Genomic DNA, 12811 nt, shown 5'->3' on the forward strand with positions numbered 1-12811 from the left:
CATTATTTCCAAATGAAAGTGCATACAATCACATCTTAAGTTATCCGATCAAGCAAACGAAACCCAACTGTCTCTACCTGAGATAGAAGCATCTGAGCCTTTTAAGCATTCCACTAAAATTACATGTCACTTGCTAATCTGTATAAAGGTTGCCTGGGATAGCTCAATTGGTAGAGCAGGAGACACTTAATCTCAGGGTCATGGGCTGTGCCAGATTTACGTATAAGCTAAACAAGCTATAGCTTAGGGTCCCACTCTCTTGGGGGCCCCAAAAAAAATTAAAGGGAAAGAAAAACCTGGATGTACACTTCCAAAATATAAGATAAAAATCAAATAAAATAAAACTTACATACAGTAACAGTGTTTTGTGTTGTGTAGGCTCCTATGATGTAAGTAATGGGCCCCGCCTACTAGCCTGCTCCCTAAAATATCACTGGTTTGCTCATTTCTGTAAATAGGGTGCCTACATTCTGCATGTGCAAATGGCTTTGGATACCTATTAGCAATACAAACTAATAAGCTTTATTTGTTAATAAATATCTGGTCCTTGATCATGATTTTGGCATAGCTTATTGGAAAAGATATTTTTCAGCTGTCAACCAAAGATCAAAATATTTTCAGGGTTTGAGCCACAGTGGTTCATGTTTGCCCTTTAAATGTTAACAATTTTATGTTAGCTTGAGTTTGGAGATCAGAAAACATTTGTGCAAATGGTTTAAGTACAGAATACACCACACTTTGTTGCTTGAGTTAAAAATACTAATTGCTCAGCACTGAAAAGCGATGAAGTCAAGAATGTATGGCACTTCTAGACTGCCACTATTTTCCAGGAGGGATTCAAGTACATACTGGAAATTTAGGTTTAAACAGTTAAGTGGATTAAAGTGCTCTGTTGCCCTAGTAGTGCAACAAAGCCACTAAAAAAAGAAACACCCTACCCCAGACCATTTGTGATTTAGAAAATGATGGTGAAATGTACTGAAAAAACGTGGGATGAAAAAATGATTAATGGGAACACATATAAACACTCCATGAGCAGATCAGGATGAATGTTCATTGTTGTAGAACCTCCCCTCCAACAAATAAAAACGAATGCTCAATAAAGACCAGACACAATGCACACCCTCAAGCACTTCTAAATGTCTGAATCTTCTTTGTAATGTCAGCATATTGTGTTCATTTCCCCCCTGGCTATGGTGTTTACATTACCCCCCCCCCAAAAAAAGCCAAAAAAAAGAATAATTGGAACATTGTGTTAATAGTGCCCTGAGTTTCTTTGCAAATATTTGCTTTGCTTCTCTCTCTTGAGTTGAAAAGGTGACATGATGTGTTTAAATTTTAATATATTTTTAATTAGTTGGGGGGGGGGAACTATTCTGTAAAGTAACTTTCATTCTCTTCATAGCAGGGATAGAAGGACAGAAATTGATCTGAAGGGGGGGGCAAGATTCTGCCAAAGGAAAAAGCATTTTAAGGCCTCCTGAATTCAATGAGAACAATTTGAGAAAACACTTAACTGAACTCTCTCAAACAATTACATAATGAGCTTCTTACTGCAGTTTAATCTTTTCTCAAAAGTTTATGCATGGGCTGCCCCAGAGTTATGTTAAGGAAGGAAACTGAGTCTCAGCACAGGAAAAATGTTAATCCCAAAGTAAAGCCACTTTTAGTAAAGGAAAGCTAGCAGCGGACAATGCCCAAGTTAGTGTCGGTGGAAAAAAAAATTCAGGTATGCTAAACAGGCAACTTGCCAGAATGCCTATGAGCTCTACATTGCTCCCCAGGCAATGATCCAGCAAGAAACCATACAACTTCCTTGCTTTGGGTGAAAGAAAGGGAGGAGGGAAACCCCACATACTTATGGATGGTGAATTGTGAAGCCTCCAGTGAGCTCTGAATTATGATCACTGTATGCGATTCCTTGCTTGCCATATCATGAGCCAATCAAGGGGTTTTGGACACACAAAGTAGTTGAAGACATATCCTTCCAGACCAGCCCTCATTTAGATTTTGTCACTGACTGTCCTAGCATTAACCTTATTGTATTTCTTACACATACATGCCTGGGGTGGGAAGCCTCAGGCCATAGGGCTGAATGTGGCCCTCCAGGGCATGCGATCTGGCCCTTGGGACCCTCTCTGGCCATGCACCTCATTGGTCCTGCTGCAAAGCCTCTTCTCGTGGTTTTGCCTAGCTAGAATGTGTCCTTGAATGTTAATGCTTATCCTCCATCCAGACAAGCAGTGTGTAGAAACTAGCCTAATGAGCAAACAAAACAAACCCCCAAAACATCTGTGTGGGAATTGTGGAGAGAAAATGTAACAATGAATGGGTTTGGAATGGGGGCGGGGAAGTAAACACTGGTAGGAAACCCCTCTGGGCACAGGATTAGTAGAAGGCAGAAATGCAAAGCAACAGTCTCCTGAATTAATAGTATCACTGGGTCCCTAAATTGGGTACAGTGGTACCCCTGTACTTTATTTGTTCCGGAGGTCCGTTCTTAACCTGAAACTGTTCTTAATTTGAAGCACCACTTTAGCTAATGGGGCCTCTTGCTGATGCTGCACCACCGGAGCATGATTTCTGTTCTCATCCTGAAGCAAAGTTCTTAATCTGAGGTACTATTTCTGGGTTAGCGGAGTCTGTAACCTGAAGCGTGTGTAACCTGAAGTGTACGTAACCCAAGGTACCACTGCAGTGCAAATATGTGGCACCATCTGAAAAATGGTCAGTAGAAAAATACTGCAGATAGATACCTGAGGGAGGGGTTGGGAAGGGTAGTTTAGATTGTTTGACATGTCAGGCTTCATTAGCGAAGGTGGTATCTGAATTGTAATTATACTTTGTATTGATGCCTCGGGCATCAAAGCTTTGCCATCCCAGATGTTCAGGACCAAACCAAACAAGATTTGTTTTTAATATATACATATATATGATTGGTTTAAGTGGAGAACTGGGTGTGAACATTTGGAAAGAGATATATTAAAAACAGTTAATGACTTGTTGGCAATTCAAAAGAAGTTCCATACATCATTCCCCTTCATCAAAACTTGTCATCTGTTAGTCAATTACCTTGCATTGCTGCTATATTCTATGACTCAGCATGCTCATTTCTAAGGTGAGAGTAAACACATATATGAATCATCCGCATGCAATGATTTTATATATATCTATATCTGAGAGTGACTTACTGGAGCGCATGTATTTCTGAAAACCAGAGCATGGCAAGTGACCTGCAGGGTTGAGGCGTAAAAATTTAGAGCAGCTAGTCACGTTCTGTTCTGTTGTTTGGCTATATTTTTGCAAAAAATAAATAAAGAAATGCCCTAGAGATTTCAGACATGGAACATCAAACTAGATGATCCTACTTAAAGTCCAGAGCAAACTGGATCGAACTTGCAGATTCTCCTGACGTGGCTATGCAGAAACAGTTTATGTACTGCAAGTGAACAAACATTGCAAACTTTTTGTGTGTAATAAAAGTCCAAGAGCCTGCAAAGCTGCATAAGGAAATGGCAAAAATGCAAGGAGGGGGTGCACAATCATTTCCCTAACCACTGTTTTCTCCCCTTTAGGAAAACACATGTTGGTACACCATAGAAGGGAGCAGGTGGGATGGAAGGAGGGGGAAGTGGTGGGTTGGGGAAAGGAGTTTCTGCAGTGGCAGATGTAACTACTTGGGCTTCTGATCCATAGGCTCAAGCTGTTAGTTTGTTTGATTTTTTTATTTTAGCTACTGTTCCATTTGGTTCCTGTACAAATATTTTTAAAACTCTTGGCAAAGAACAAAACACTTTGCAGCAAAGTTATACCAACCAGCTTAGAAAACAATCTGAACCAACTGAAACCTTCCAAATAAATAAAGCAATATGGTTTTATAAGCTGAATATGTTCGTATTTCAGAAAACAGAAAACAATCTTTCCCTTTTTGGAGATTTTTAATGCTGAAAGAATGGCCAATGGCAACAATTTTGCCTTGCTGTAGTAACACAGCAACGCTGAACATTTGATTTCTAGCACAGAATCCCACACACCATACAGAATCATGGGAGTTCAGTTGTCATCTGTAAAGAAGATCTATTCATAGACCCAACAGAACTGAAGAAATGCTTCAAAAAGTTAAGGAAGGCTGCATTCTATGCAGACGCCCCATTGATTATGGTGGGGCTTAGTTTTGGGTAAACATGCACAGATTGTGCCATTTGCCCAACATGTTGAAATGTGCACTCCCAACTTACTGATAGCTCACAATATCTCACTGCTGGTGAAGTCCACGAGCCCCACTCTAAACACTGCAAGGAGGAGTCTCTCTTGCTGCTATAGGTCATATATTATGTATTAACCACCTTGTTGTCTGATGGAATGTTGAAGATCCTAGCTCTTTATTTGTAAAGAAATTATGGTACCTGTTAGAATCACCAAAGCTGGTGTCACTAACCTGGGGGCTTATAATGCACAAATGCAAGGAAAGCAACATAGTGAAACTATACTGAAACTGGTCTCTTCCTCACTCAGTCTCCAAAGCCTCATGCACAGTTCTCCCTCCACCCTTTCTTCCATCTTCTCACATGGCCGATGGGTAACGGTAACAGTAGCGGGAGGTCCCTCAACCTCCCTCAGGTGCCTGGAATGCTGCTGTGAGTCAAACATCAATCTGGGAAATGCAGTTTCCCATGTTTATTTTCACAGTGCACCAGGTACAGAAGGGAGGCAGAGATGTCTCACTCTGCTGCCAGATCCAGATAACTGATATCACTGGGCACACAGCTGAGTCCAATTTGGTTTAGAATAACCAAAGCTTTCTTCCATAGGCTTTGTGGGGGTGGGGAATAGAATCCAGCTGATTATTGAGCTCTTCCAGATCCAAAGCAGGTTTCTTCAGAAGTCATGGCACTATTCTAAAGTGACCAGGACTACTCTCTCTCTCTCAAGGACTGAGAGGGACATTCCCTCCCTACTCAGTGTAATGAGGCACTAGGGGCAAAGGGAAGCTGCATCTGCAATGGACAGTTCTCAACGAGGCATCTTGTCTATGCAACCAGGCTTCAACAACTGGAACTCATCCACCGGGGCTGGACTAGGTAGTCCCCTAGATACCACCAAAGGTTGACAGTGGCATTCAAGTATCAATGGATCTGAGCATCTTTAACTTTGAAGTGGCTAGCCTTAAAGTGTCACAGTGTGTGTCCAAGTGTTGCTTTGCATCCACAGATAGGCTAGTTTGCAGGAGATTCTTAACCACTGGGAAAGCTCTGCAATGAACTCCTAACATCTAATCTGAAGACAAAGGATTTTTTTCAAAAAACTACACCAAGCTTTGTATCACCCAATAGTACCTTCTACCTTAGTACCTTCTACCTTAAAAGGTCATTCATATTTCTTATAAATACAACAGGCCACAATCCAATAAGCAAAGTGCGCCAGAGTGCATTCATTTAAATGGGCTTAAGTGCACTTAACTCTGAGTTAGAGTGTTGCCAGAGTTGCTCTTTCTCTACAAGTTATACTTTCTCTAGGGAGAGTACAATTCCTTTATACATTTCACCCTCAAAAGACTCACCTATTTCTGTTTTAAAAAAATGTTCCTGTTGACACATCTCGAAACACATTACCTCTTAGTAAAATCATGTATTTTTGCTTCTCAGAATTCCTTTCCTATCAGGTTTTTCAGTCAGTAGGTAAAAGGTAAAGGTACCCCTGCCCGTACGGGCCAGTCTTGACAGACTCTGGGGTTGTGCGCCCATCTCACTTAAGAGGCCAGGGGCCAGCGCTGTCCAGAGACACTTCCGGGTCACGTGGCCAGCGTGACATCGCTTCTCTGGCGAGCCAGAGCCGCACACGGAAACGCCGTTTACCTTCCCGCTGGTAAGCGGTCCCTATTTATCTACTTGCACCCGGAGGTGCTTTCGAACTGCTAGGTTGGCAGGCGCTGGGACTGAGCAGCGGGAGCGCACCCCGCCGCAGGGATTCGAACCGCCGACCTTTCGAACGGCAAGTCCTAGGTGCTGAGGCTTTAACCCACAGCGCCACCTGCGTCCCCCAGTCAGTAGGTAGACAATACCATTTTTAATTGCACAAGGATATATAGTTCAAGTCCTTGCTGCAAAATAGGACTACTCACTAGTGACTATTAAGTCACAGATCAACTGATGCAGTCTGTAACAGCATACAAAAATTAAGAAGCAGATGCATGGCAGAAGATGCTTGAAGCAAAAATAATTACAGATGGCTCAAGCATGTTGCATGCCACCTACAATAAACACACACGCATACACCAGATGACACAGTCTATTGATGCCATACACATCACCATTTTTATTAGTACCATGCCATAATCTTGCTTTGTGAAAAAGCTACCAGAGACAACCTCCGTGATCTAGAACTTTATCTCATTGATTCATTGAATTTATGTGTTCATTTTAAAGATGGACGAGCTTTGATGGGCTTACCATCCCCATGTTTGCTACTGCAGATGGATAACAAACTACGACAAAAGAAGAAGTAATAAAGGCAATAATCCACCTGGCCTCTTCATGCTATCTAAAGTGATAACAAAAGTTATATGAAACAGCAGGTACATAAAACTGACTTGAGCAGCAAGATCCTAAGCACACTAACTCATTGAACCCTCTGAGTTCAATAGGACATATTCCCCTTAGGTAGGATGACAGAAATGCAGCTCCCTGTCATAAAATCCACCACTTTTCTCAGCGCTCTTTAGTTTAAAAGAAATTGAAAGACGCAAATGGCAATCTAAACTTTCCTTTCCGCTCTAATTGTCTCAGAAGTTTGAAGTAAATAAGCCAGGAAGTGGGGGGAGGGGAAAAGGGGAAATGAGTACATCGTGTGATCAGATTGTACTTCTTTTTTTCTCTCTCATGAGACAAAGGAGTTGGGTCTCCAGGACTTATGCCAACAGGAAATTCACTAACATGACTTCTTCCTATACGTAGAAATAAACTGGCAGAAGATCAAAACGGAATGAATAAAAATAATAGCAAAAGGGATCCCCAGTATGTAAGGTATAGTACATTTGGAGAGTTGCTCACTGACTTTAGGTCACTATAAGTGCTACACTTAAACTTATCTGACCTGAGATTTAGAAGAAAAAAAATCTATGGGGATTTCCTCACAAATCTGATAAAAGAGTAAGGATTTGTGGAGAAATCCCTACCAATGTTCTGTGGGCAAAATCAAGAAAGACTTTCTCAGCACTGCTCAAAATGGATGAGAGGTGCTGTTTATTTCAGTGGGGCCTACACAGAGAACTTTCTCACAGATTATGCCCTAAAATGGTGAAGGACATGGCTGCAAAAAGGGGAAGCCATTCCAGCACTGGGAGAGCTGAGGAGAAGCAGGACTCACTCCATCGACTCTGCTGCGACATGTCAGCTCCATCAGGCTTCCTCTCCCACAACTATCATCTGGGGGCAGCCACTTCACCCAGCTGCTTCAGTGGGAGAAATAGGAAGAAGGACTTCTTCACCTGTTTAATTTCTGCATAACACAAAAGCTGTTGAGGCACAGGAAGCCTTCCAGTAAGAAAGTGGCTACCTATTTGGAGAGACTGGTTATTGCAGGAACCTGCTTTGTTAGTTTGATTAGGACCATTCCATTTTCCATACCTGCAGCATTCGTTCTTCCTCTGAATACATCATCATATGCTTTCCACTGGGGAGTCACCTGATAGGCATGGATAAACACCACAAATACCACCACCAAGCATACTAGTGGAACCAGCACGGCAGTGAAAAGGGCTGCATAAATATTTGGGATAAAGCACCTGGAAAGAAAGAGAAAAACTAGGTAATTTCCAGACATTATAGGCAGTTTGCATGGTGCAAGGGAGGGAGGAGGAATCCGACATTTCTTTACAAGCTACAAATTGTTTAATTACCTACTCAAATAACATGACTATTTATTTTCAAGTGGTCTTAATTGCCTTGTACATCTTGAAATAACGAAAAATCGTAATTATTAAAATGTGATTAATTTTCTTCTTATTCCAATATAAACAAAAAAGAGCTAAGTACACAGAAAATTATTTTTTACAGCTCTAAATATGTTTATTTAATATGGACACTTAATTGCACCATTTCTTTAAAGTGTGCTGTGTACTTTTCCATTTTGAGCCTTTGTAACCACAAACATCTATTTATTTATTTTTTTAAAAAACCACACTTTAAAAAAAATCAAGGAGCTTCGTGTGTAATGAAAGGCAATAATTTCCATTGTAGTTAAACCAAACTACATGCCACTTGGAGGCTGAAGCCATTTTTCCTCACCAAACTACCTCCTCTTGCCATTTCCTCCTCCTTTGTGGCTGTTTGCTCTTTTCATCCATTTAACTTATAACTTACACTCAGTATTTTTAAACTGCGGTGGGCAAATGGGCGAGGCTAGACCTCTATATTCCAATTTGGCAATCAAAAAACAGGTGGAAACAAGTACTTTCCGTAGGTGGGCAAATTAGGAGGGGGAGATGGATGAGCATTGCATTAGTCAAGGATGGATAAGAACATTGCCTTCTTCTCCACTGATGGAATTTCAATGTCACATCTTCCAAGGACAACTTCACTGGAATATTTTGTACAATGGATTTTAGCTCCTAGTGCAGAAGCAGTGGCTCTAAACAGTTTTTTAGGAATGCAGGACACTTATACTGAGTCAGGACATGGATCCATCTAGCTTTTAGTACTGCCTACACTGGCTGGTATCATTTCTCCAGAGTTTCAGATTGGAGACATCCTCAGTCCTGCCTCAAATGTCCCACCCATTAGCTACAAGCCTTCCCTAAACTCAATACATATTCAGTTCCCTTGACTTACTTACTTACAGTTCCCTTTGCACTTGCTTGCATCCTTTTTTAAAACACAGCACTGTTGAAAAGTATGCCTCTAGTATGTGCTAGCATTACAGCTGCTGCCATTTTGTACTCTCCTTAGTAAAATGCTAAATTTCTCGATTTGCCTCAGTAAAGTTCTTAGGACCTTTAATCTACATCATTAAAGACTGCAACTCTAAGCATGCTTATCTGGGAAAATATCCAATTGAACTGAATATGGCTTAATTCAGACTAAACACATATAAGATTGCACAGACAATGACACATAAGTTATTTTATTCAGAAAATAAACAGGTTTTTAGCTGTACGGGAACAAACATTTTCAGCTCAAGAATTCCTATCAACAGGATGTTCCTGCCGTTAATCCACTCTTAACATCTTCAAGGAAGCACACAATCATCTGATTTTAGAAACTTCATGAAGCATGAAGGATAAAAATATACGTCCGGCTTAAGAAGAGAAAACACCATTGTCAATTTAGTTTCCAATGAATACAAATAGATTTATTTTTCTCCATTATTAGGCACAAAGCTCCAAGTAGATTCCATTCCTTTGGGCTTTAATTTCTGAACTCTGTTATTTCAAGGAAAAGAGATTTATAGTAAAAATTTCGGTTTCTTTCGGAAGGTATGGTGCACCCATGACTAATTTGCTTTTTACATAGCAAGAACAAACAGGTGGGGGGGGGGAGAGATACAAAAAAACCCCCAAAGCTACTTATTAGTTCTCCAAAATATGAATGTGTAATCTTTATTAGTACAGTCATTGTGATTTAGACATAAATATGATTAAAGGCATCCTCATCTGACTGCAACCACTCATGTGCAGGTGGCTTTACAAAGGATTCACAACAGATGTTCTGGACATGCACTGGTGGGTATACACTCCGGTATGCTGGGCCATGATTGAGGAATGGGTGGCAACCATTTCACACGGGGGTTCCATTCTCTACGTGTGTTGCAGAGTGTGCATAAGCATGCCCTACCCCCTTCCGTGTCCAAAAGGACACACACGCCAATGGTCGAACATCAATTGGACACACCTAAAATGGTCACTGACTGTATTGGAAACTCACAGGCCTTCAATTTCTAGCTGTGTGTCTACATTTCTGTGTGTCTGCATTGAGCCTTATGCCGATTCTGCCATAGTGTGGGCAGCTGTACCTACACAAACCTGGATCTTTTACGTAGTATTTCCTCTCTAAAAAACGTAATAAAGAAAGGACTTCCGGGTTAGCGCGATCGGCTAATGGCGGATTCCCTCCGAGCTCCGGAGGGAATTGGCTCCGCTGGGGACGGGTCCTACCGCGACGGCGACGCGGGGACCCTTAGAAACCACAGGCGCGGAAGCCTGCGGACTTGGTGACTCGGTGGGCACCTTTAAGCGCCTTCCCCGACCCACGAAGAGCCTTTTTAAAGGCTCCGGAGAGGGTACGGAGAGTGGCGTGGTGCTGAGAGTAGACCGCTACTTCAGTGGAGCGAAGCCGCGAGCCATGGCCGGAGAGCGCTGACTTTTTCCCCAGAATTTGGACTCGAAAAATAAATTACCCGTGAGTAGAACGGAATCTGGACTTTAAAATTTATACCTTTGAATTCGGTACAACCGGGGGATGTGCTAAAGGGAAGTCCGCACCCCCCCTACCTACAAACGATCTAAAGCAAGGATTGGAGAACTAAGGTGGAGATTACTGGGGTTTTTTTGGTGTCAGATAAAAGATACTTCCATGAATTTGACAGAAGAAGTCTTTGTGCTGGAGAGAAAGTGAGGAATTTTGGAAGCTTTTTGTGTAACCCCCCCCCCCGAACCCGGGAGCGTCCTGTGTGTGAGCTGGAGGAAAAAGAATAAGGAGTTTGACAGCTGTCAAAGGAGCTGTCAAACGGGTGGATAAAGTTAAGAACTTTGTTACTTAATAACTCTCTGAATTAAAAGTGTTGCATTTGAATTGAGGTGGTTGGAAACAACGTAGTTATAAACAACAAAGTAACAGATTGTTGGAAAAGGACTATTAAACATTTGGAATACCCCTAGGGGGAACTAGAGACATTACAATGGCTGCAGAGGGAAAATTACTGGCAGAGATAGAAAAAATGTTTTTTCTTGTGGGAATCCTGCAAGAGCAGAGTACGGCTATGAACAAAGAACTTATGACCTTGAACTCTAAAACAAACAACTCTGCTGATTGTATAAAGGATTTGACTGATAAAAAATCTGCAGCTGAACCAGAAGTGACATCTGTGGAACCGGTGGTGAGGAAAGAAGGAGTTGGGAAAGTACAGGAAAATATCAAACAGAAGCTTATATTGTCAGGAAATAAAGAAGAAGATCTTCGGATTACAAATCTGCGAAAGATGAGAAAGATGAAGGAGGGAGCCCCTGGAGTACCTGCTACACTGGAATTTAAAAGAATAAAGAAATATGATTGGGACTTCCTCTTTGAGTATGGGAGATCAGCTGACCCTTTGCAGCAACTGCTTTTAAGCATCAGGGACGGAAGAAAATTCGATGTGACTGTGATAGAACTCCTTCGAGACCTGAGGACCAACAAAAAGGGATACCAACAAAATCGGCAGAGAAAGACTGACAGAGACTTAAAGGCCTCGGATGTGAGGAATCTGGGCTAGGAACTGTTTTTTGTGACATTTGCTTGGGAAGGGATGGAAACCGGGGCAGGGAGGGAGGGGAGAATAGAATTTCAAAATTTTATGATTTCTGTATTTGGCCATTATGACATATAACTAATTAATATATAAAGGGAGATTTGTGGAAGGGAAATTAGGTCGACCTTAGAAAAAGGATTAAATCTTTATAAGAGAACTGGATAAGTAAAATGTGGATAAGTAAAATGAGAGAATTTTAAAAATAACAATAATATGTTAAGGATGAGAGACAAGAACTTGCTGAATTAATCATGGGAATTGGGATGTATGAAGAGGGGGTGGGGGGAAGTCAGGGAAAGAGGGTAAAGAAAGTAAGAGTATGAAACTATACATGTTTTGTTTTTGTTTTGTGTGTATAAAATGTGAAAATGTAATAAAAATTTTATTAAAAAAAATCAAAAAAATAAAATAAAAAACGTAAGAAAGAAAGAAAGAAAGAAAGAAAGAAAGAAAGAAAGAAAGAGCCTACAAAAACTAAACCGTAGCCATGGTTCAAGTGCAAAACTAACTTTAAACAAACTATACTCTCACTGTCAAGATTGAGAAATCACAAAACCCAGGGCTGGGTTAGCCCTTAAGCAAAATAAGCATGTGCTTAGGGCATCAAGGGGAAGGGGGGGTCGGGCACCCCAGAAATTTTCCATTGCTGGATTTACCATGGACCAGCAACTCCACTTTTCAGTTTACAAATTCTGTGACAAAATCTGTCTAAATTAAAGCACAAAAGCACAGGATTCAGCTGTAAGATAGTACTGAAATTGTTTGTATCATGGAATAAAGTGGAAGTATACAAAAACAAACATTATTTTCCATCTTACTGTAGGTTTTGTTTTATTTTGAAAAATAAAATTTTATTTTATATATATAGAATTAGATATACATGGGGGCACCAAAAGCTTTCAAGTGCTTAGGGCCTCAAAAGGTCTTAATTCAGACCTGACAAAACCTCTATTAAAACTGAGGAAGCATGACTATTAGTGTCTAACAGATTGAAAGCACCTTCCTATGCTCCTAATTCTAGCCTGAACAGGGCTCAATGGAAGTTCTAAAATGACATTATGTACAAGGAACATACAGACTTTGTGCTAACTCTATAAATTGGAACCTGCAAATTTCCTAGATCTGCCCCCTTGTACTGATCCCGTTCATTTCAATGAACCTAATGAGAGTTGCTGGGCATTTAAACACATGGCATCCCTGTTTCTGTGAATTCTAAAGGAAGATTTTAGATTAGGATTGACTCATTCCCCTTCATTCTCATTCCTCTGTTCACACAATCAAATTCTAGATTCAGCTTGAGTTTAAAATA

At 40.9% G+C, this 12811-nt stretch overlaps 1 protein-coding gene across 4 annotated transcripts in view; it reads right to left on the reverse strand.

Moving 5' to 3' along the window:
- ADGRV1 (adhesion G protein-coupled receptor V1) overlaps positions 1–12811 on the reverse strand; it is a 232105-nt gene that overhangs the window by 29789 nt on the left and 189505 nt on the right. For 3 of the 4 annotated variants that reach the window (XM_083703064.1, XM_083703065.1, XM_083703067.1), the window contains one exon: positions 7626–7783. The exons of the other annotated variant lie outside the window; for it this stretch is intronic. In XM_083703064.1, coding sequence (XP_083559190.1) covers positions 7626–7783 — 158 coding nt within the window. The remainder of the gene's footprint in view (positions 1–7625; positions 7784–12811) is intronic. 4 annotated transcript variants of the gene reach the window in all.

Source organism: Podarcis gaigeae (genome assembly GCF_964106915.1).
Source record: "Podarcis gaigeae genome assembly, chromosome: 11".
NCBI lineage: Eukaryota > Metazoa > Chordata > Lepidosauria > Squamata > Lacertidae > Podarcis > Podarcis gaigeae.